At 44.8% G+C, this 26,123-nt stretch overlaps 1 protein-coding gene across 1 annotated transcript in view; it reads left to right on the top strand.

Moving 5' to 3' along the window:
• The first annotated feature begins 2,408 nt into the window (after positions 1-2,408).
• The window catches only part of LOC126212782 (zinc finger protein ZIC 5-like), a 62,767-nt gene continuing 39,052 nt past the window's right edge, over positions 2,409-26,123 (top strand). The window contains exon 1 of the mRNA XM_049940186.1: positions 2,409-2,442. Within this exon, the coding sequence (XP_049796143.1) occupies positions 2,409-2,442 (34 nt within the window). The remainder of the gene's footprint in view (positions 2,443-26,123) is intronic.

Raw genomic sequence — 26,123 nt, 5'->3', positions numbered from 1 at the left:
TTTATTTATCGATTGTCGTTTTCTTAAAATGGCTCTGAGCACTATGGGACTCAACTGCTGTGGTCATCAGTCCCCTAGAACTTAGAAGTACTTAAACCTAACTAACCTAAGGACATCACACACATCCATGCCCGAGGCAGGATTCGAACCTGCGACCGTAGCAGTCGCACGGTTCCGGACTGCGCGCCTAGAACCGCGAGACCACCGCGGCCGGCTGTCGTTTTCTTATTCGTAGTTCACTGTTGATATTTGAGGTGGTTACATTTCGTCACATCGTCGTTAGAGGATAGTGAGTGGAGCTGTGGATGCTAGAAAGTGGAGTGTCGAGTGGAGAAATGATAACACTTGCGACGTATTCTTCTACTTGAGTTCTACAGAGGGCGTGACAGCGGAGGAGGCAGCCACAAACATTTGCGCCGTGAATGGCGATCGTGCGACTGGCCACAATGATCCACGTCACTCTACTAGAGAACTGGCAGATGTGATGAATTCTCATCATTACACAGTCGTGCGACAGTTGCATCCAAGGGGGTACCGAACGGTAAAGCCAAAATGACGGAAATTGGAGGATGTTGTCCATATGTGCGTCTCTACTTGCTCCTTATCAGTTGGCTGAAGTCTATCGTGTATCGTTACAGCTGACGACAGATGGTGTCTTTACGCTACTAAAAAGAAAAGAAAAGAAAGGAAAGGAATGGTTGAACCCAAAGAAAGCAGCAACTTCCCGTACGAGGACTTCCGCGGGTCCACAAAAGACATCATCGTGCATCTAGCGGAACAGCGACGGTGTGGTGTACTAGAAACTGCTTCCCCGAGATGTAATACCCTCACAGCCGACATTTACTGTCAACAGCTGAGACGTCTTGGAGGGACAATCTGAGAACGATGACTGCGTGGGGTGGTGCTACGTCACGACATTCTGTGCTAGACTGACAGAAACCACTGTACAGGAGTTGGGTTGGGAAGTCATTCCGCACCCACCTTCTTTACCTGATCGTGCGGCCTCAGAGTCTCACCTTTTCGGCTCTATCGAACAGCCTTCAGTGAACTTTCTTTCGGGATGAAAATGCGATCCGAACACAGCTGGACTCGTCTCAGTAGCATTCTAATGCAGTTGAAAGTGTGACAGAATCCTAAAACAGTGCGTTTATTAAACTAACAACTGAGGAGAAGACAGGTGAAAGGAGAAAGTCGGCCGGGGTGGGCGAGCGGTTCTAGGCGCTACAGTCTGGAGCCGCGCGACTGCTACGGTCGCAGGTTCGAATCCTCGGGTATGGATGTGTGTGTTGTCCTTAGGTTAGTTAGGTTTAAGTAGTTATAAGTTCTAGGGGACTGATGACCACAGCAGTTGAGTCCCATAGTGCTTAGAGCCATTTGAACAATTTTTGAAATTTAGGAGAAAGCCCATTCTCTGTATTAAAATGATCCTCAAATGTTACATTATTTCATCCAAAAAACTGTAGTTGCTCGAATAATGCGTTAGATATGGACTTTCCCGTATCACTCACAAGGGAAAACACTGCCCTCTTTGTGTCCAGTCATATGGAAAAAACTTGTTTCGTTATCTCAGACCCTTTATGAGATATGAAGGATTTATGAATATTTTATTATCGCTTTTTCACAAACGCGTGCGTTCGTGACGGAGCCCTTTACATACATCCCATTTTCTCCACATTAGAGACAGATGGCGATATCCTGCCAAGTTTAAGCAGTAGTTCAATGTGTTATCTAAATTTAATACCCAGCTACATATGACCTAACACGCACCAAACGCAAATTTATAGCGACCCACATTTTTGGCTACAAACTCTTGGAGTTTCGTGCAGTAGTTTCTGTAATGTCGAAATATCACAATAACTGTGATCATCAACGAAACGACGGTTAGTTCATCATCAAGCTGACGAATAGAGCTATAAGATGCGGGAAAATGAGAGTTTATTCCCGAACGCCCATGTACAACACATTTCTAAAAATTTAAAAATAGTTGTAGTCTTCGGAATTGAATAAATTATATATCTATTAAAAGGTAATAGTCTGCAGATTCAGAAAACGCAAAAAAGTAGAAATTGAACTTTTCATGATTTTGAGCCTTTCCGGAGCCCCTTAAGTGTGAAAGCCGCGCTCACCGAGGGGTTGAAGTCATCTGGGAAAGACGGCAGGCTTACCGGCCTGCACAGGCTGCTGTTGGCGCACTCAGGCGAAGCGGCTCCCACAGGTTCCTCGTTCAGCGTACGCCGGCAACTGCGTAGCCCACCCGTCCCTGCGTACTGACTGTCAGGAGTCGCAACTAATTTTAAACGCGTTATAATGTAAAGTAGTGTAGTGTAGTGTAGTGTGGTGTGGTGTGAGCAGCGGTGTGAGTGTGTGTTGTGTGTTGCAGGTGTCCCCGCCATGTGTGATGGCCTGCCATGAGGGACGGGGTGTCCAACAAGGGCGACACGGGTGAGTCTCTCTCTCTCTCTCTCCACTTGTATTACCTTGATGACAAGACTACGCAAAGACTTTTAACCGACAAACAGCAGTGGAAACGTTGCTTTCGTCTGTGCCTCCGAGCTTCCGTGGCGCCGCTTGGAAGACCCACTGATAGCATCGGCGAGAACCCACGACCCTTTCGCGATATGCGGCGCGCGTGGCTAATTACGGGCCATTCTGCTCCGCGGACGCGGCTGGAATCATTCATCACCGGAGCCCGTATCAGTGCAAAAAGAAAAAAAAAAGTGTGTGAAATCTTATGGGACTTAACTGCTAAGGTCATCAGTCCCTAAGCTTACACACTACTTAACCTAAATTATCCTAAGGACAAACACACACACACACACCCATGCCCGAGGTAGGACTCGAACCTCCGCCGGGACCAACCGAACCGTATCAGTTCTTTGCGCTGCTAGTCCCTTAAGATCACCATCAATGACGTTCTCCTGCCTCACTTCCATCAGCGAGACTTGGCTTAAACTTCTCATTGCTCCAGTGTCAGTAATCAACTCGTTGCTGTTTTTCTCGTATTCTGCGGTTGTACACGGAAATACACACAACGCCACTAGTCAGCCGCCCGATGACACAGAAGCCGTAAGGCATGTCACACTACAGGACCATATAAGTATTTATATTGTGGTTGTCAGTATGTGGGGCGTTTGAAAAGTCCGTGCAAAAATAAAAACTACTTACGTGTTTGGGCTGAACCTTTTTTTTTTATTTTTCGACATAGTCTCCTTTTAAGACTTACACACTTCGTCCGACGCTGTTCTAATTTATTGATCCCTTCCGAATAATAGGTATTGCCCAAGTCTGTAAAATTTGTTGTTACAATCACCTCCTCGTTTGAATAAAATCTTTGTCGCGCCAGCCATTTCTTCAAATTGGGGAACAATTAGTAGTCCAAGGGAGCCAAGTCTGGAGAATAGGGGGGATGTGAAACGAGTTGGAATCTTATTTCCATTAATTTTGCGACCACAACTGCTGATGTGTGTGCTGGTGCATTGTCGTGATGGAAAAGGACTTTTTTGCGATCCAATCGCCGGCGTTTTTCTTGCAGCTCATTTTTCAAACGGTCCAATAACAAACAATAATATGGAGCAGTAATAGTTTTACCCTTTTTCAGACAATCGATGATGATTATCCCTTACGAATTCCAAAAGACAGTCGCCATAACCTTTCTGGCCGAAGGAATGGTCTTCGTCTTTTTTGGAGCAGATTCTCCCTTGGCAACCCATTGTTTAGATTGTTGTTTGGTCTCAGGAGTATAGTAATGTATCCATGTTTCATCCACAGTGACGAAACGACGCTTAAACTCCTGCGGATTCTTCCTGAACAGCTGCAAACCGTCCTTGCAACACTTCACACGATTCCGTTTTTGGCCAAGCGTGAGAAATCGCGGAACCCATCTTGCGGATAGCTTTCTCATGTCCAAAAGTTTATGCAAAATATTATGTACCCGTTCATTTGAGATGCCCACAGCACTAGCAATCTCACGCACCTTAACTCGTCTGTCATCCGTCACCATATGTATTTTATCAATGATTTCTGGAGTCGTAACCTCCACAGGGCGTCCAGAACGTTCAGCATCACTTGTGCCCATATGGCCACTCCGAAAATTTTGAAACCACTTGTCAACTGTCCTAATCGAAGGTGCAGAGTCACCGCAATGTTTATGAAGGTTCCCTTTAGTGTTCTGATGCGTTTTGCCTTTCATTAAGTAATGTTTAATCAGCACAGGAAATTATTTTTCGTACATTTTTTGACAGTCTCTGCACTTCCTAGATTCACACGAATGCCGAACACAAATAAATAGACCAATACGGCTGACGCTTGGTGTGCGTTCTTTCCAAAGATGCTACTAACTATACATGACCTCGACACGCGCCGGTGGTGCCATCTCTCGGACTTTGCACGGACTTTCCAAACGCCCCTCGTACGTGTAGTATTGCAATTTGTTGATTGCTTTCGTAGTTTTATAGAATTTTATAATAGATGCCGTGCTAAAAACAGCACACTCTTCACAACTGCTATCGTACCATTCTCAGTACCAATGTCAAGATAAGAAGCATAAAATGTTAGAAAACTGTTGTTACATATTAACATAGTGTCGTCTCAGAAACGTCGTTATTCATAGCATTTCAGAATTGAGAAGAAACGTATTTTCGGGTTACAGATATGTATTTGTGTTATTTAGACACTAATAAATTCTTTCAAACAGGAGACGATTGTAATCCGCTTGGTGATGGCCCACAAACCAAACATCAACATCAATTTCCAAGAAGTCTCCTGCGGCCGCTCGTCACATAATCCAGATCCTTATTTCATCGTAATGACGTCACGGACGGTCAACATCATCTGTAGTGCAACTTGGATACTGTGGAACAATTCTCTTCCACTGCACGCTCGCTGCTTTCCATATTTGAGGAGCTAATAGTATAGACCAAAGGAAGGAAAAACTGTCCAGTAAACAAGAACTGTAAAGTGGGTGTTCATCTCCACTACAGTGAAACATCTTTCTGCCGCTGAACAAGTATTCATAACTCTTCAGGTACGCACCTTAGAACCCATGTTTACAGCACATTTTTTCCTACTTTTTGGGCATTACTAGCTCCTCTCGAGACGTGGAAACCAAAGAGCTTGCAGTAGAAGACATTTGTTTCACAGCATCGAAGATGTAATGCCCGTATACGTGTTAGAGGCCGTGTGTACTGAACTTTCTTGCGTCTGTTATCGTGTACTTTGGGGGAAGAGGTTAATAATAAAGCGACACTGAAGACAGTGTGGAAACAATACTTTAAGCACTTGTTAAATCCGAACGGACTTTCAGACGAAGATAGTAGACTGAAAAAGGTGGAAGGAAAGTCGTGACGGCGGGAGGGGGCGGGGGGGGGGGGTTACAAGGAAAAAATGGAAGTGGCACTGGGCAAGGTGAAAGGAGGGAAGGCAGCAGGTGTGGACGAAGTAAGTGTCGAGATGGGTAAGGCAGCAGGGGTTGTGTGGAATGAGAAGAAGACTCCAAAAGATTAGAAAAGGGCTACTAATTGACCTTGTATTCAAGAAAGGGAGTAGGAAGGCCTGTAGAGACAGAGGGGGCGTCACACTGTGCCGAGGTATATGAATCCGAACAAAGGGGGAGGTCAGCTCGTGACGTCACTTTCAGGACCTCCACTATGAAAAGATACTAGACAGCGTCTGCAGAAGAGTGGGGGAGATGCGCTGTGCAAGTTTGAGTTGTGCGAAAGTGGAGAAATGAAAGGACTAGTTGGTACCAACAAGTAAGTGGCGTGAAACGGGGCAGTGCACAGGGGTCGTGTGCGAAATAATGACTAAGGTGGCAGAAAAAATGGAGAATACGAGAGGAAAGCAGTAGTGTTTGCAGATGACGATCTGGCAAAACGTGGAGGAGCAGATTCAGCAACAGCTAGTATGGAACGAAATTTGATGTAAACAAATGTGACATCATGGTTACAAATAGAAAGAAAGGAAGACCAACTAGCGGAATTAGGATTGGAGGTGAATAACTGAAAAAGGTCGAAGGTGCAAGGAATTGGGAAGTGTAACACAGGAAGATGGAACAAATGAGAAAGAGATGAGTGAACGTGGCAGAGACGGGCTGAAGGATTCCTGCGAAGTGTTAGGAGTTTGGGTTGGGGCAGTCTCACAAAAAAGCAGACAAGTAACGTATAGAAGTTACTACATCCCGGTACTGACCTATGCATCTGAAACATGGATAATGAAGAAAAGAGTAAAGACATTTGACGTGAAGTTTTCAGAATAGAAGTAAGAAGGAGAGGAATGAAAGGGTAAGGGGAATGGTGAAAGAGAAACCCTTGCAGAGCAGGCCAAGATAGTATGGGCACTTGAAGAGAATGGAATATAAAAGAAATCCCAAGAAGATACCTGGAATTGAGATGCGAAGGAAACGACCGAGACAGAGGTAGAGATGGTGTACTTTGAACTGTGTATGTATACCCTGTTAATTATGGCAGTGCCAACGGCCTCGCCGCAGTGCTAACACCGGTCCCCGTCAGGTCACCCAAGTTAAAAGCGCTGTCGGGCTGGGCTAGCACTCGGACGGGTGACCATCCGGTCTGCCAAACGCTGGCGGCTCGCGGGGTTCACTCAGCCATTGTGAGAGGCCGGCCGATGTGGCCGAGCGGTGGCCGAGCGGTTCTAGGCGCTTCAGTCTGGAACCGCGTGGCCGCTACGGTCGCAGGTTCGTGTCCTGACTCTGGCACGGATGTGTGTGATGTTCTTAGGTTAGCTAGGCTTAAGTAGGTTCTAGGGGACTGATGACCTCACATGTTGTCCCATAGTGCTCAGAGCCATTTGAACCATTTAGAACCTTGTGAGGGAAACTGAGGAGCTACTTGACTGCGAAGTAGCGGCTCCGGTCTCGTAAACTAACATACGGCTGGGAGAGCGGTGTGCTGACCACCTGACCCCCCACATCCGCATCCAGTGACGCCTGTGGGCTGAGGATGACACGGCGGCCGGTCGGTATCGTTGGACCTTCCAAGGCCTGTTCAGACAGAGTTTTAGTTAATTATGGCACTGCCTGTATCTAAAGAAAAGTAAGAGCAAGCTCCCACAGATGTGAATACGTGTGTTGTTATGTTGGAAGTGGTGCATGTTGTTGTGGTACCGTACTTTAATCGATAAGGGCTGCTGCTATGAACATACAAGTCCTGTGTTCAAACCCACTGTGATGCTAGGACGTTTTTTCTTTGTGAAAAAAAGGCTGCCAATTTCCACCGTGGTGCTGATTACAGGCTACACTCGGTAAGTTCTCTGATGGGAAGAAGAAGAAGAAGTTAACTGGACGATTGCAGTGGTAGCAGTGTTCACTTGTTGTGAACATCCTCACGCTCTCAAACCAATGAAATGCGTCGCAGGCGGTGCTTCCCACTGTAACGTGTAATTGTGTTCCTTCGTCATTTCATGCAAGTATGGGAGCGGGGAAGATGACGGCTTAAGCATGTCTGAGCGCTGCGACTACGTAGTCGTGACAGGGGGACCGTACCGTCTTCCCCTCACAGCTTCGGTTCACGCTGTCAGGCCATGTAGGAGTAAGGCTTTAGCATTTCTAAACAGGAAGACCCAACCCTCAACCATTTGTGGAAGGATGGACTTTGAAGATTTTAGGCACGCACATGTAGTTTGTACGGTCGCCAACATCCCAGAGATCCGCAGGCGAGCGAGTAGGCGTTTAGTTTCACAAGTGCGAGGACTCTGGATAGAATGTCGCCGACGATACCTTTTTTTATCATTCCCACGTAATTCTAATAGATACGCGTGGTATACCACGAAATTATGTAATGACCGAGAACTGTTTATGAATCTGATCCAAGTTTTTCAGCAGACACGTTGAAAAAACAGACTGATAGATACAAAAATTCAGCGTCCATTACGTGCGCCGCCGTACGTAACAATACTCATTGTTTTCCATGTTTCTGTGATCAGTACCATCCTGATTTGTGCGCTGCTCCACAGGTTGCACGTTATCCTTCAAACAAATGTAGATACAATAACATACACGATTGTACTGATTCGATTGATAGTTGCACGTTTATATTTTTATGTTTATATTTCGAATTTCATTGCAAAAACATCTTTTTCCTATTTTCGGGATGGATATACTGAAAATCATAATCATTAAAAAATTGATAATTTGCACAATCATGCCGGCCGAGGTGGCCGAGCGGTTCTAGGCGCTACAGTCTGGAACCGCGCGACCGCTACCGTAGCAAGGTTCGAATCCTGCCTCGGGCATGGATGTGTGTCATGTCCTTAGGTTCGTTAGGTTTAAGTAGTTCTAAGTTCCAGGGGACTGATGATCTCACAAGTCAAGTCCCATAGTGCTCAGAGGCGTTTGAACATTTTTTTTTTCATAATAAATGTGTAGTTACAATTACGTTCGAAATGGAAAACAAAGGTACCGGCGAGAAGATTGGATCATACCACAGACGAGTTTCTTCAAGTCTTGCGACCATACAAATTATATAAGCAGCCCTAAAGTGTTCACATTCGATTTTCCCCGAAAACGATCATGATCGAAGCAGAAGAAATGAATTAAAATTTTTGCTGCGGCCGGGACTCGAACGCCGGTCTCCTTACTTGCTAGGCAGAACTGCGAACCACTACACCGCCGCAGTACGATGGTCAGCACTGCTGCACGAACTACCCAAGTTGGGTGCCCTTCCCAACACAAACTTCATACCTTCTGCTTATTTTCCCTTACATTGCCACTACTGCCAGGGCTCACCACCCCAGCGTTGGACGTAATGAGAATGTCCTGTACCATAAGAGATCTTATAATTAAATGTTTCCCTGACACATTTAAGTCTCTTCATTATGTACGATAACGATCGAAGCTGGAGAAATGAATCAAACTTTGTGCTGCGCCGCCGGGACTCGAATGTATCAGGGAAACATTTAATTCTACAGGGTCGCGCACGAAATGTGTTACCATTTGTTTCTTTCACAATTGACGACGCACATTGGATATCCCGCTGGGATCTCTGCAGCAGTACCAGTAGAGCTTGGAAAAACAAATGAGTTACGAAATGACGTGTAATTCACGATACTGCCGCTAGGAGACTAGTAAGCAGCAATGGCTGACAATGGAAGACTGACGACACAGCAACGATCGGCAATTGTGTTACTTTTTCATGAAACGAAAAGCCTTGTTGTGACTCAGAGGCGTTTTTGACAACAGTTTAACACACGATGGGTCCCTTGCAAGAGGACCATCCACAGGTTGTACGATAAATTTGTCCAGGAAGGAACAGACAGTATTGGAAGCGAAGCGACCTCGGCCTAAGCCTGTTTGTCCGCCGGAGAATACGAGGTGCATTCAAGTTCTAAGCCCTCCGATTTTTTTCTCCGGACTGGAAAGAGATAGAAACGTGCGCATTGTTTTAAAATCAGGCCGCGTTTATTGTCAATACGTCCCAGAGATGGCAGCACCGTACGGCAGATGGAATTTTACCGCCAGCGGCGAGAATGAGAACTGTTTTAAATACTTAAAATGGCGACGTTTTCCTTACTTGAACAGCGTGCAATCATTCGTTTTCTGAATTTGCGTGGTGTGAAACCAATTGAAATTCATCGACAGTGGAAGGAGACATGTGGTGACGGAGTTACGGATGTGTCGAAAGTGCGTTCGTGGGTGCGACAGTTTAATGAAGGCAGAACATCGTGTGACAACAAACCGAAACAACCTCGGGCTCGCACAAACCGGTCTGACGACACGATCGAGAAAGTGGAGAGAATTGTTTTGGGGGATCGCCGAATGACTGTCGAACAGATCGCCTCCAGAGTTGGCATTTCTGTGGGTTCTGTGCACACAATCCTGCACGACGTACTGAAAATGCGAAAAGTGTCATCCAGGTGGGTGCCACGAATGCTGACAGACGACCACACGGCTGCCCGTGTGGCACGTTGCCGAGCAATGTTGACGCGCAACGACAGCACGAATGGGACTTTCTTTTCGTCGGTTGTGACAATGGATGAGACGTGGCTGCCATTTTTCAATCCAGAAACAGAGCGCCAGTCAGCTCAATCGAAGCACACAGATTCACCGCCACCAAAAAAATTTCGGGTAACCGCCAGTGCTGAAAAAATGACGGTGTCCATGTCCTGGGACAGCGAGGGCGTAATCCTTACCCATTGCGTTCCAAAGGGCACTACGGTAACAGGTGCATCCTACGAAAATGTTTTGAAGAACAAATTCCTTCCTGCACTGCAACAAAAACGTCCGGGAAGGGCTGCGCGTGCGCTGTTTCACCGAGACAACGCACCCGCACATCCAGCTAACGTTACGCAACAGTTTCTTCGTGGTAACAACTTTGAAGTGATTCCTCGTGCTCCCTACTCAGCTGACCTGGCTCCTAGTGACTTTTGGCTTTTTCCAACAATGAAAGACTCTCTCCGTGGCTGCACGTTCACTAGCCGTGCTGCTATTGCCTCAGCGATTTTCCAGTGGTCAAAACAGACTCCTAAAGAAGCCTTCGCCGCTGCCATGGAATCGTGGCGTCAGCGTTGTGAAAAATGTGTACGTCTGCAGGGCGATTATGTCGAGAAGTAACGCCAGTTTCATCGATTTCGGGTGAGTAGTTAATTAGAAAAAAAATCTGAGGCCTTAGAACATGAATGCACCTCGTACTGAAGCGGTACGAGTTGCTGTACAGAGAAGTCCCGGGAAATCGTGTAGAAAGGCAGCAGTGCAACTGGGAATATCCAGACGCTCCTTTCAAAGCATTCTTAAAAGTGGCCTCCATATGTACCCATACAAAGCTTCATTCAACAGCTTCTTGCTACTGCCTTGCCTTTCAACACGCAGTGGTTCGTGCAAGATGGAGCAAGGCCACATACTGCAAACACTGTGTTGGAGTTTTTACACGAGCATTTCGACATGCGGATCGTTTCACTCAGGTTTCCAGGTCGCTTCATGACGGACAAAATTGCCCCCCCCCCCCCCCCTCCCAATAGTCCAGACCTCAATCCCTGTAACTTTTTTCTTTGGGGGTACCTAAAGGAAAAAATTTTCCCGAAACGTCGACGTGATTTAATGGAGCTCAGAAGACTTAAGCTTCAAGCTTGGAGTGAAATTACGGAAGACATGTGCCGTAAGGTAATCACTAACTTCACCGTTCGTTTGAAGGAAGTTAGGAAACGAAATGGTGGACATATTGAGCATGTGCTGAGTTAGAACAAATCTCCATGGACGGCTCTTCATTGTAGTACGAGGGCAGTACAATAAGTAATGCAACACATTTTTTTTCTCGGCCAATTTTGGTTGAAAAAACCGGAAATTTCTTGTGGAATATTTTCAAACATTCCCGCTTCGTCTCGTATAGTTTCATTGACTTCCGACGGGTGGCAGCGCTGTACGGAGCTGTTAAAATGGCGTCTGTAACGGATGTGCGTTGCAAACAACGGGCAGTGATCGAGTTTCTTTTGGCGAAAAACCAGGGCAACTCAGATATTCATAGGCGCTTGCAGAATGTCTACGGTGATCTGGCAGTGGACAAAAGCACGGTGAGTCGTTGGGCAAAGCGTGTGTCATCATCGCCGCAAGGTCAAGCGAGACTGTCTGATCTCCCGCGTGCGGGCCGGCCGTGCACAGCTGTGACTCCTGCAATGGCGGAGCGTGCGAACACACTCGTTCGAGATGATCGACGGATCACCGTCAAACAACTCAGTGCTCAACTTGACATCTCTGTTGGTAGTGCTGTCACAGTTGTTCACCAGTTGGGATATTCAAAGGTTTGTTCCCGCTGGGTCCCTCGTTGTCTAACCGAACACCATAAAGAGCAAAGGAGAACCATCTGTGCGGAATTGCTTGCTCATCATGTGGCTGAGGGTGACAATTTCTTGTCAAAGATTGTTACAGGCGATGAAACACGGGTTCATCACTTCGAACCTGAAACAAAACGGCAATCGATGGAGTGGCGCCACACCCACTCCCCTACCAAGAAAAAGTTTAAAGCCATACCCTCAGCCGGTAAAGTCACGGTTACAGTCTTCTGGGACGCTGAAGGGGTTATTCTGTTCGATGTCCTTCCCCATGGTCAAACGATCAACTCTGAAGTGTATTGTGTACTCTTCAGAAATTGAAGAAAAGACTTCAGCGTGTTCGTAGGCACAAAAATCAGAACGAACTTCTCCTTCTTCATGACAACGCAAGCCCTCACACAAGTCTTCGCACCCGAGAGCAGCTCACAAAACTTCAGTGGACTGTTCTTCCTCATGCACCCTACAGCCCCGATCTCGCACCGTCGGATTTCCATATGTTTGGCCCAATAAAGGACGCAATTCGTGGGACGCACTACGCGGATGATGAAGTTATTGATGCAGTACGACGTTGGCTCCGACATCGACCAGTGGAATGGTACCGTGCATGCATACAGGCCCTCATTTCAAGGTGGCGTAAGGCCGTAGCATTGAATGGAGATTACGTTGAAAAATAGTGTTGTGTAGCTACAAGATTGGGGAATAACCTGCTGTATTTCAATGCTGAATAAAACAGCCCCTGTTTCAGAAAAAAAAAGTGTTGCATTACTTATTGAACTGCCCTCGTATATCTTCCTTTCAGATTGTATTGACTATAAAGTTTATATTCAAAAAGAAAATGGTAACACATTTCGTGCGCCACCCTGTAAGGTGTATAAGATCTCCTATGGTACAGGACATTCCCATTACGTCCAACGCTGGGGTGGTGAGCCCTGGCAGTAGTGGCAATGTAAGGGAAAATAAGCAGAAGGTATGAATTGAAGTTTGTGTTGGGGAGGCCACCCAACTTGGGTAGTTCGTGCAGCAGTGCTGACCATCGTACTGCGGCGGTGTAGTGGTTCGCATTTTTGCCTAGCAAGTAAGAAGACTGGGGTTCGAGTCCCGGCCGCGGCACAAATTTTAATTCATTTACTCTGGTTAAATGTCTCAGGGAAACATTTAATTATAAGTTCCCCGGAAACGGTAGTGTGTTTCGTCTTCCTTTTTCCTTACGTTTGATGTCCTAGCCCTACTCTAGGACACTCTGTCAGTAAGAATAAAATCTGTGATGGATAGTTCGTGCGGCCCCCTTATAAGGTAGATTTCGCGGCCTCCACAAAGCGATACATATATCACTGAAGAACGTCCGCAGATTTTTCAGTTAATAGAAGCTCTTAAAGCTTGGTAAGTAGGCATTCGCTTAACAGTTGGACTCTGTCTCGAAATCTGTGCCACTCTGTGTTATTCGCTATTTCGGTGTCGCTCTTCTGCAGTTCAAACGAACCTGTCACAGTCATGTCCCCCTTCCCGTACGTTCCATGTTCCATGCCAGTAATATTTCATGTAGGTCGAACAAACGTGAGTAATGTTCCAGAATTGGAGGTAAGTGTTTCCCACGCAGTATCTTTCGAAGGCGCCCAGTTAAACAGATTTTCGAGCACTCTGCTTTACGGATCTGCAGTTAGTTTCCTCTCCGATTTGAGTCTTGCGTTTTTCGAAGGTTGCACTGTCGAACCTCCTAAGTCTCCATACTGATGCTCAAAATGTTCAGAAGTGTTTTTATTACCGAATTTACGTTCACAAACAGGGTAGAACGTAAATCTTGCACGTGCGTCTGTGGACGATTTCTCCCGCCTTCAATACAGCAAGTACACGTCAGAATGACGTCACATTCGTCTCAGTTGGTGTGCAATGAAGGCGCTAAAGCGCAAGCGGTTAATGCATCCACGAACATCGCCGAACATCATGGTTTTCTTGGTTAAGTTTCCAACCGCAGACTTTGGATTAGGTGTAATGCAAGATTATGCCTCTCCATGCGCAGAATAAGACAGCATTTGGAATTTTTAAATTCAGTCAGTATCCATATGAAGGTACGAAATATCATATTTTATTGCAGCTGGAAGTAACTGAGGCAGTTTCATCGTTTTAAGCGCTTAGTAATATATACCCTAAGTTTATTTTAATCAGGTTAACGGAATACTGTACAAGAAAAGCGTTTTTATGTGCGTAGAAGAGTGCCGTGCGTCCAACAGAATGTGTGTTCAATTTTTCAAACGTACCAGGAAACACGGACCAGTAAACTGCAAACTTAGACAGCGTCGTAGTTCAACCACATCAGAGCTGCTGAAAAATTGGTTTCATCCTTTATTCACAAACAGTTCCGGTCGCCAGACATCTGGGTCATTCGTAGCAGCTTACGCGGAAACATTAAAACGCCAGCACTGCATGTTGCAGTCAGATTTCAACTTTTCCTGTGCAGCACGTATTGGCGTAGCAGCTGTTTTGCGTACGTGTGCCACAGTTACGTAATTGCCCCTTTCGTGTGTGCACCCTCTAACACAAAGGGATGGTCGATCTCAATTTAAATAGTCCAAATGAGCGTGAAACCAAGTTATGGCGTAATCTCGTTGCGTTACACTGAATGACCTTAAGTGTGTTAGTGAAGACTCGTTAACTGCACGCGTCTCATTATAAGATGAAAATGATGTCCACTCAGAGTCAGTGAAGCGGTGCTCGTATACTCGCCGTCAACCTGTACCCACGGGTACAAAAACCAGAGTCAAGAAAACTGTATAGAGTCCACCCTGTTACACGTGTGTCTGAAAATACTGTAAGTAAAAAGACGCCCGCCACGTTCTTCTGTCCGTATGCGAAGCCTCGTCCCAGGAAGTGGTGTAGGGATGTTTATACGGTTTTCACGGATGGTGTCTGTGTCTGTACAATTTATTAGCGCTACGCCAGAAAGCTAGTGCAGCCGTGAATCGTAAATATGAGTACCTCAGCCGTCCTCTCACGGGACGCGAAAACGGACGTGGTCGAAGAGATGGTGACGTCACAGCGTGGAATTCCACGTTCCACTACAGTGCGGAGCCTGTAATGTGAAGAATCTGGCACGTGCAGACGAACGTGGCCTGTGAGACGCCACATGCAGAACGTAAGATCCGCCATATTGTACTGAGTTAAACTACGTACTTGGTGGGTTTTCTTTGTGGTAGGCAACGTGGTACGGATATCAGCTGTATAAGCATCAGCAAATTGAGCATCTCTCGAAAACCTGTCATTTTAGCTACGGTTTGTTACAATAAATTCACAGGAAACGGTATATCGGCAGATAAATGCTTCGTGTATTTGAAATTTTTAGTGTTGTAACTTGTGTGCTATGAAAGTACGAATCCCAAACGTAAGGTCTCCTATTTTTTTTATAAGTACATACACCTGTTTATTTCTACAGCGGTTTACATCAGTTTACAGCTTGAACATAAGCTATTCTTCGACATAATCACAATTTCTGTCGATGCATTTTTGTGGACGCTGTGGCAGTTTTTGTATTCCCACGTCATACCAGCTCGCTGCCGTGCTGTTCAGAAAGTTACGAACCTCTCCTTTCACCTCGTCGTCGGAGCTGAATCGCTTTCCGGCCAAATGTTCTTTTAACCTAGGGAACAGGTGATAGTGACTGGGCGCCAAGTCAGGACTATAGGGGGTGGGTGGGTGATTATGTTCCACTGGAACTGTTGCAGGAGGGCAACGGTTTGCCGAGCGATGTGTGGGCGAGCGTTGTCACGGAGAATGTGTACGTCCTTGCTCAACATTCCTCTTCTCCGATCCTGAATTGCCCGTTTGAGTTTTGTCAGAGTCTCACAGTACCTGTCAGCGTTAATTGTGGTCCCAATGGGCATAAAGTCTGTCAACAATGTCCCTTTCCGATTCGAAAAAGCGGTTGTCATGACTTTACTGGCAGACTGCGAACTCTCTACACCACTTACGAACATTTTTGACATCCATGCACGACTCACCATACACTTCAGTCAATTGGCGATGGATTTCAATGGGCGCAGTGCCCTTTGCATTCAAACACCGAATAACTGCGCGCAACCATTCTCAACGGCTGCCAAGCCAAGACTGAGCGCCTCAGCGCGGCGTGCGCGTGTTTACACGCAGCGCGTGAAGCTCTCTTCATCACATTGTGACCAACTGAGGTCTGTAGTTAAAAAAAAAAAAAAAGCCCGCATCTCGTGGTCGTGCGGTAGCGTTCTCGCTTCCCACGCCCGGGTTCCCGGGTTCGATTCCCGGCGGGGTCAGGGATTTCCTCTGCCTCGTGATGGCTGGGTGTTGTGTGATGTCCTTAGGTTAGTTAGGTTTAAGTAGTTCTAAGTTCTAGGGGACTGATGACCATAGATGTTAAGTCCCATAGTGCTCAGAGCCATTTGAACCATTTTCGTTATAAAAAATGGTGACCTTACGTATATAGTTTGAATGCTACGGCACAATGATGATTATCAAAAGCCCGTTGTTTCGATACAATTTGTGATACTTAAATACCAAATAATGAAGTCTGTAGATACGGTAGTCAGACAGTGTACAACATATACGGAGGCCAGAGTTCCTTGTTGAACTCGTAGACAAGTTGCCGTGTCGCGCGCTGTGAAGAGAAAAGTAGTGGGTTCTCGCCCACCTCCACCCAAACAACTTTCTTTCGCCCGTTGTTTTCTAAAAGATTCTGGGTCTTTCTTACTAACTTAAATACATTAATGAATGGTATTTCTTATAAATAACATATTTCCTGATATTCTTGTTTCAAAGACCAACGACTCGAATATTTCATCAACGATCGAAATCTTAACGTGACTGGCAAACTATGTCAGAAATTAAACAGAAAGCGTACTCTGGAAATTTTTGCTCTTACGTAAATTTGTGTAAAATGTATATACCTGTCTCTCGGTTTTATGGACTGACGACTCGTGTTCGTATCTTGCCGGTAAATAAACCTTTTTCAATCATGGTGAGCAGCTTAGCAAAAGATCTCCTCTTCCGCTGAAATGAAATTACGAAACAGTTGACAATCTCGAAACGTCTACGACGCACGTTACTTGGCAGTGATGGTATTCAGTGCAACATCGAGGATATTCTGCACAAGCAAACTGGCATTAGACACCATACTTTTTACTATATTCAATTCAAGAAGGAAAATGAGATGCAGATTCAATTGAGTTAACAAACAACTTGAGCTAGCTTGTATTTCAGGTCATTTTACAGCTTTATGTGAGTGTTCCTCTACCAGCAGTTGGCTGTTCAAACCAAACGGCTTGAGTCCAGAATCTCCTTCCGGTACGTGGGACGTTGTAACTCACTTAATAATATAAAGGTGTGACATGACGTGTAATAGCATTTGCATGTGGTGGTATGAATTTATCTTCCCATATACCGTACACGCTAGAAAGCTTATGAAACAATGACATAAACACTTTAGTTCAAATTTCTTGTATGATGAGATGTTACGTATGTGGACCGCTACATTCACCTATATCTCAGCTTTTAGACCCTCTTCTGTATCTGAACTGTTGCATATTGTTTTATTGTGAATTGATAGTCACTTCCCCTTTTTACCTATTTTTAAACTATATTCTCCATACTATTTCTGGATTCATTTTCTACGCTCACGTGTCACAAACAGTACGATATCGACTCCATGTATTAGCATCTTTGCAATTCATAGCTAACACTCCTCGATGTTTTCGACGCTCGCGTGTCACAAACAATATAATATCGGCTCCATGTAATAGCATCTTTGCAATTAATAGCTGACACACTTCATATGTTTACATCTTTCCCGTGTGATCCATTTACAACGCCCGCTACATCAAATTTAAACTCAAATGCTTATGCTATTGTCTCACCAGCTTTCCAACATGTATGGTACATGGAACAGCAGATAAATTCACACCACCACATGCAACTGCTGTTACATGGCACGTCACAGCTTTATATTATTTAGTGGGTGACAACGTACGTAGGTATAAAATTTCCCAAATTTCCACTTTCATCGCTTATCAATTTGATAATTACTTTTACTATACTCGGAGACGGGTTGTTTTCAGAATACTTGAAAATGATCACATGTCGAAATTGCAATCGCAATAAACAATGTTTTACCAGCGACAGGCGGAATGATTTCATTTAAAAAGTTGTTGCTGCTGTGGTCGTAGAAGCTGCGGGCCCAGTTATCATCAAACAACAGCAACAAGATAACGCGAGATCGGAATCTCCGGTAGATGGTAATGGCACTAAGTGAGTGAGAGTACGAGTGTCTACTATTTTAAAAACTGGCAAAAAAACTGTATGGAGGGACGTGGAGCAGACACTACAGTTCCACGTTAGCACCGTTGCGCTGACAATACCGTCGACCTAAGAAATTGTAACGAGTGGAATAAAGGTAACAAAATGAGTCTCGACTTTTGCAGCAGATACCGTGGACTTAGCAGTCCGTTTCAAAAACATCCGCTTCGGCTGTTCCTCATCTCGTTACAGGATTGTGAGATAGTGTGTCTCCAGATGAGTTACACATCAGTAACGGAGTCTTATTATTATCATCTGATAATAATAAGACTCCGTTACTGTAGCGTATGTCGTGAGCTTTATGTTGTACTATTGCAGTTTGAGTGCGAAGAATTTGGAACACGCGACGCTGACGTATTTCGGAGTATACTCGTCTATAATCCTTTCATTATAAGAATAAACGCGATGATTGGTCAGAAGGCGTAGCCCACGTATACTGATGTTTTTACTCTCTTGGAAGTTGGTCCCACTTATGTATTAGATATATTATTACTATGTTACCTTAAATGAAGCTTTAAGATATTGAAATGTTTTAACAGCAGTCAACGTTTTTGCTAATTACGCTTAGGTTATGTACTTTTTGTTTCAATAATCGTGTAGTCACAACCTCTGCATTGTTGTGCTCTGATTGTCGCGCTGTTAATACGAAGTATGAAAATGACTCAGGCTGCTTCCTGTTCGTTAGTGGAACACGGTTAAATAGTGCCGAGAAATAGGTTGTTGCTAATGTTTGTCGTAAGTGTACAGAGATAATGGATTTGAAGTAAGAAGGGATTGTGTTAGTTACAATTGCAACGCAAATGCAAGTTCTTGTACAACTGAATCGGTAACTTTATAGGTTGTTCACTTATTGCAGCGCATAGTTCCCTGGTTCAAGTCTTGCTTAAGTCAATTTTTTTTCTCGTTCTAATTGAATGACCTACATCTCGTAATTGTAAATTTCATCATCACTTTTTATTAATAATGCGCATCTTCTTGTTTTTAATTACATATTGCACCCGAAATTCCTGTTTTCGTTTCAAATATAAAATCTCAATTATCCATATTTTAGGAAAGACTGTTAACAAAGGTTGCTTAAATTAAAAAACATAATTTAAGTTTTAAGACAATAATGAAAAACTAAATATTCTTCATTTAGACTGTGTTCACTGTTTTATACCACAGATGTAGATGTGTGTCGTAGAAACATGAAAAACCATTATTTTCACAGCATTTTTTCATTTGCCACTGTACCATTACAACAGTACTGATCTGGAGCCGAGCTGTGGGATTTGGCCCGAGAAGTGACAAGACGGTGAAGCTGCAGACGGACTGGAACTAACGCACGCTGCTTTTTCATGTACTGCCTGGATTCGGATGAGGAAGGAGCTAAGAGATTACCTGACGACTGACTATAATTGTTACCTTTAGTGGCTTCAGTATTCAGCAGTTCGGTGAAATCCATGCAGTATACTTTTGCATCACACTTTCTCAGAAATGTCCGAGAGATGGCACCACCGGCGCGTATCTAGGTCATGTATAGTTAGTAGCATCTTTGGAAAGAAAGCACATCACGTTTGAGCCATATTGGTCTATTTCTTTGTGTTTGGCATTCGTGTGAATCAAGGAAGTCGAGTGACTGTCAAAAACTGGAGGAAATCGAATTTCATGTGGTGATGAAACATTACTTTATGAAAGGCAAAACGCCTCAGGAGACTAAAGAGCGTGATAAACATTACGGTGACTCTGCACCTTCGATTAGAACAGTTTATAATTGGTTTCAAAATTTTCGGAGTGGCCATATGGGCACAAGTGATGCTGAACGTTCTGGACGCCCTGTGGAGGTTACGACTCCAGAAATCATTGATAAAATCCATGATATGGTGACGGATGACAGAAGAGTTAAGGTGCGTGAGATTGCTAGTGCTGTGGGCATCTCGATTGAACGGGTACATAATATTTTGCATAAACATTTGGACACGAGAAAGCTGTCCGCAAGATGGGTTCCGCGATTTCTCACGCTTGACCAAAAACGGAATCGTGTGAAGTGTTGCAAGGACGGTTTGCAGCTGTTCAGGAACAATCTGTAGGACTTTAAGCGTCGTTTCGTCACTGTGGATGAAACATGGCTGCGTTACTATACTCCTGAGACCACACAACAATCTAAACAATGGGTTGCCAAGGGAGAATCTGCTCCAAAAAAGACGAAGACCATTCCTTCGGCCGGAAAGGTTATGGCGACTGTCTTTTGGAATTCGTAAGGGATAATCCTCATCGACTGTCTGAAAAAGGGTAAAACTATTACTGCTCCATATTATTGTTTGTTATTGGACCGTTTGAAAAATGAGCTGCAAGAAAAACGCCGGCGATTGGATCGCAAAAAAAGTCCTTTTCCATCACGACAATGCACCAGCACACACATCAGCAGTTGTGGTCGCAAAATTAATGGAAATAAGATTCCAACTCGTTTCACATCCCCCCTATTCTCCAGACTTGGCTCCCTTGGACTACTAATTGTTCCCCAATTTGAAGAAATGGCTGGCGCGACAAAGATTTTATTCAAACGAGGAGGTGATTGCAACAACAAATTTTACAGACTTGGGCAATACCTATTATTCGGAAGGGATGAATAAATTAGAACAGCGTCGGACGAAGTGTGTAAGTCTTAAAAGGAGACTATGTCGAAAAATAAAAAAAAAGGTTCAGCCCAAACACGTAAGTAGTTTTTATTTTTGCACGGACTTTTCAAACGACCCGCCTAAGAAGCGCGCAGCAACGCTGGAGTTTTGCCGAATATTATTTCATTCTGTTTAAAAATCAAATGACATTCGAGGCTATATTGCTTCTTTGCCCGTCTCTTTTTACGTCTGAACTGCAACTGCCCACACCATTACTGGTTAGTTGGACCGCTGACTGGCCACTTCTGTCCAAGTTTAATGCGCCGGTAAAGCTGCTGTCCCGCACATTATCGCTCAGTCTTGTAACGCAGCGGAATAAGTCCCTTACTATCGTACCTGACCGTATTGAACTTGGCTTCCGCTCCACAAGAAACGAAATCCAGTGAGATTCCAAGCAAAAGCGGAAAAATGCATAACGTTATGTTTGCATCATGTTTATTCTTACGATGAACATAGTCAAGTGCTCCGTGGCACCTGCGAAACAGTTCCAATTCAACGATTGATACTACACAGTCCGAGGCTTTTTTCACCTCAGAGCACAGTCACCGAAATGTTCAGAGCTAATGTCGCACGCACAGACGTCATTCCAACAGCGAGCCCTGGTCTTCGTCCCTTGAACACGCGGAAGCTGACTCTGTTCATCGCAGAATGAAAGCACCGCAGGCCGGCCGCGGTGGCCGTGCGGTTCTGGCGCTGCAGTCCGGAACCGCGGGACTGCTACGGTCGCAGGTTCGAATCCTGCCTCGGGCATGGGTGTGTGTGATGTCCTTAGGTTAGTTAGGTTTAAGTAGTTCTAAGTTCTAGGGGACTTATGACCTAAGATGTTGAGTCCCATAGTGCTCAGAGCCATTTTTTTTTGAAAGCACCGCAGATCACTAGACCACTGTCACCCAAGTCATTTACATAAATTAGGAACAGGAGAAGGCGTACTACGTTCCTTGGGGCCCACGAGATATCACTCCAGTTTTACTCTGTGACATTCCGCGAGTTACTACGAACTGCGACCTTTCTACAGGATACCACGAATCCAGCCACCCAGCCGAGGCGATTCCCCGTAGGCAGAAAGCAATTTGATTAGAAGCCGCTTGTGAAGAACTGTGTGAAAAGCCTTCTGGCAATCTAGAAACTTGAGGTCGACCTGATATCCCCTACCTATCGCACACATTGCTTCGTGTGAATAAAGAGCAACTTCTGTTTGACAACCGAACTGTATTCTTTGAAGCAGTGCCAACTGCAGCGGTATTAAGGTCCAGGCGAAGTTCATAATGGAAGTAATGGTTCACTGTGTCGCAGATTGTATAATCCATACTTCCTATAAAAATTGTGTATGTATGTGTTTTCGTTTTCCACATCTCCCTCTACATGGGTCAAATGGCTCTGAGCACTATGGGACTTAACATCGGAGGTCATCAGTCCCCTACAACTTGGTACTACTTAAACCTAACTAACCTAAGGACATCACACACATCCATGCCCGATGCAGGATTCGAACCTGCGACCGTAGCAGTCGCGCGGTTCCGGACTGAAGTGCCTAGAACCGCTCGGCCACCACGGCCGGCGCTCCCTCTAAACCACTGGAGTGATTTCAGCCAAACTTGTTACACACTGTCAGGCAACATTCGCGGTGGAGGTTGTGGAGATGACGTCATAATAAGGAGATGCGTGAAAACTCCCGCACCACGCATGACGTCTACATTTATTATTTCTGAGCTACAAACTCTGTTCGCAGACAGTATCCACATTTGCCGCTAAATGCAGCCACAAAATTACATAACGGTTACTACACAAGCTCACGTAATACAGTCATACGCTGAGATGTGTGAAAAAATGCCACATGATGCGTGAAGTTTTAATACATGTGTTCTTTACTACTAACACACTCCTGCAGTCGAGTCTACTTAAGGATTTCGCCGACCCCTCGCAGCGCTTTTGACAGCTTTCGACTGCGAAGTGCAAACGGCTGTAGGCGGAAACAATAGCCGTCATCAATAGTGCTATGAAGAGGCGTTTCCATAGAGATGTTTACAAAATCGTGTTGTAAACACGTGAAACGGCGGCTCCCTGCGTAAAGAAACTGTTTCGTAATGTCAAAGGTGTTTTCACTAATACATGGAATGAAATTTTTTCTATACCGATATTACACTACAGACACATTATTTTTTGTTTCTACTAGAAATTTAGGAAAATCAATACCTGGGCAATGCCGGGTTTGTCAGCTAGTCCACAAATGAAGAAATAAGCTCTGTCACGGATTTTTAGATTCCTGATAAATATTTACGGAAGTAAAATGCGTTCTGAAGAAAACGTGTGTGGTCAGAACCCCGTATGGTATCTACTGCTTTCGCAATGTAATTGTTCTTGTTTTACAAACAATGAATTAGAATGTATTATATGACAGGAAGAAGGGAAGCAGTTCGTTTGATGTAATGGATGTGTCAGTTTTCACCTACGGGGAGTTTTCACAGTTCACAATATGTGTTATACGAATTATGTGAATTCTTTGATTTGTTTAATCTCATGCGAAATGTGAATACTGTTTTTAATGAAATAACACGTTATTCATAATTACATCTGAGGATTCTGAAGACGGCCGCAGGAAAACTACAAGACATACGGAAAAAAAAAAGACACCCAGGTGAGGATAGAGTTCTCTCTCTCAAGTTGTTAATCCACATTACAGGCGCTGAATGTGGGTATAGTCTGTGACGCGTGGAACGTTAATACGGCAGTCAAATTTTGCCACATACGCCTTAGTTAGTAGTCAGCGACCACGTTAGTTATGTTATCCCTCCTTGCAACTCTTCCAAATTAAACTGCAGTGAAGACAGGAAAACAAAATAGCCCGTGGCGAAATAGGGGTGCCTCTACTCTAGCTATTGTCACCGTGTTCATCCAATAAAAGTGGAGGAACCCTGAAACGTCTCGCCTGGTTTTGAACCATTTGAACCAGGAATACTTAGCTTCTCCCAGGATTAATCGAATAATTCACTCACACACACAAGGAAGGTTCCTAATATTACAGTATGATGAGTATTCATTCATACATGTGTCAAAGTCAGTAATATATATTAAGGTGGTATCTGTTCTTTCGGACATGTCCAAAAGAACAGAATATGGCTCACCGGCCATTTGACCATCTTCTTCTCTGCGGATGCACAAACAGCGCCGGTAAAGCCGCGAGTAATGAGTATGATGGGCAGGAGCACTATGAATATAGTGCGGGACAAGAAGTTGCGAATATGGGTCTCACGGGAGGCGTGCCAGAGATAAGTCCCTGCAGTCGCACTATCCTCGGTGGGATAAGATGTATAGAGCGTCTGCCGTGTGAGCAGGAGATCCCGGGTTCGAGTCCCGGTCGGGGCACACATTTTCCACTGTCCTCGTTGACTTACATCAACGCCTGTATGCAGCTAAGGGAATTCATTTCATTGCAAAATCGATAATGTTTTCGCCGCGTGGTTTGAGGCGCCATGTCACGGATTGCGCGGCCCCTCCTGCCGGAGTTTCGAGTCCTTCCTTGGGCATAAGTGTGTGTGTGTTGTCCTTAGCATAAGTTAGTTTAAGTAGTGTGTAAGTATTAATATAAGTTAGTTTAAAGAGTGTGTAACTCTACGTAAACTGACTTACGTTAAGAACGACACACACACCGATGTCCAAGGACTTCGGTGTGTAACGGCGTTGCCGCAGTGGTAACACCGGTTCCCGTCAGATCACCGAAGTTAAGCGCTGTTGGGTTGGGCTAGCACTCGGATGGGTGACCATCCGGTCTGTCGCGTGCAGTTGGCAGTCGGGGTGCACTCAGCCCTTGTGAGGCAAACTGAGGAGCTACTCGACTGAGAAGTAGCGGCTCCGGTCTCGGGAAGTGGCCTACGGCCGGGAGAGCGGTGTGCTGACCACGTGCCCCTCCATATCCGCATCCAACGACGCCTGTGGTCTGAGGATGACACGGCGGCCGGTCGGTGTCGTTGGGTCTTCAAAGGCCTGTTCGGCAGGGGAGTTTAGTTTAGTTTTAGTGTGTAAGTCTAGAGCCCGATGACCTTAGGAATTTTCTCTCTCTCTCTCTCTATCTCACACACACACACACACACACACACACAATAATATTTGCCCTTAAGAAAATTATTCACCAGGCACGCTGGGACAGTCCAGTTAGGCTACTGTTTGCTAACGTAATAACCGACACTGCACAACTTTTCAGCACACAATAATCCACACGAGAGTTGGCCCAAAAATAGTAGAAGATGCAAATAAAAAATTACACCAGCAAACATGCAAATAAATGCGCATATTCGAAATGTAATGGATTTGCAGAATTGTGTCGTCTGTAGTAAAAAAGGTCTTGTGAACGACACAAGTTTTAATTATAATTCTGAATGTTACGAAGCGCTAGTTTCCAACCTAGAAGTAATTATTCCCTGAGGTGTAAAACGAAATTTTATGAGGGGTAGAAACTAATCGATTCCATTCTGTTTTAGTCACGAAAATAAAATATTTTCAAAACATAATTATTGTCATCACAATTTTGTGGTACTTTAATACCAATTATATGAGTTATCAATAAGTACTTTTCCGAAATTATTAGCATAAGTGCGGTGGAGGTTATGGGTCCCCCACATTGTCGACCCACTACAAACATACTTTGTACGTTGTCCCGTGGATGGCTGATGACAAGAGTGAGACCTGTACACAATAAATGCTAAATACCCCAAGAAAGTGTATCGTCCACGTTGTGGACAGTACCTGCAGTAGTTCAGAATGGCTTCATTACTCGTTTCGAAACAGATGAATGAATTAGCTGACAGCAGCAGTAGTTCAGAATGGCTTCATTACTCGTTTCGAAACAGATGAATGAATTACCTGACAGCAAGACTCAGCAGTAACTAGATAAGCCCGCGTCCGGGGGCACGCCGACTTCCTTCCCCATCCTTCCCTAATCCGATGAGACCGATGACCTCGCTGTTTGGTCTCTTCCCACAACCGACTACTACAGTGCTGTACACAATATTACTGTTATTATTATTATTATTATTATTATTATAGTGATTAGATACAAATCATCAACAGCCTAAAGTTTTCCAATTTCTGCTAGTTCAGAAGTAAGTGTTGCAGCAATCAAGTGATTCACGAAGAATAAGTGTAATGCACACATCCGGACTTGTTTGATTTTTGAACGGGTTCGCCGGCCGAAGTGGCCGTGCGGTTCTAGGCGCTGCAGTCTGGAACCGCGAGACCGCTACGGTCGCAGGTTCGAATCCTGCCTCGGGCATGGATGTGTGTGATGTCCTTAGGTTAGTTAGGTTTAAGTAGTTCTAAGTTCTAGGGGAACCACTTGAACTTTAAACGGGTTCGCTGTGTGCAAGTGAAGCAAGTACCGCAGTG

Source organism: Schistocerca nitens, chromosome 11, assembly GCF_023898315.1.
Source record: "Schistocerca nitens isolate TAMUIC-IGC-003100 chromosome 11, iqSchNite1.1, whole genome shotgun sequence".
Taxonomy (NCBI): domain Eukaryota; kingdom Metazoa; phylum Arthropoda; class Insecta; order Orthoptera; family Acrididae; genus Schistocerca; species Schistocerca nitens.
Note: the sequence above shows the minus strand (reverse complement) of the source record. Positions and strands in the feature narration are given on the sequence as shown.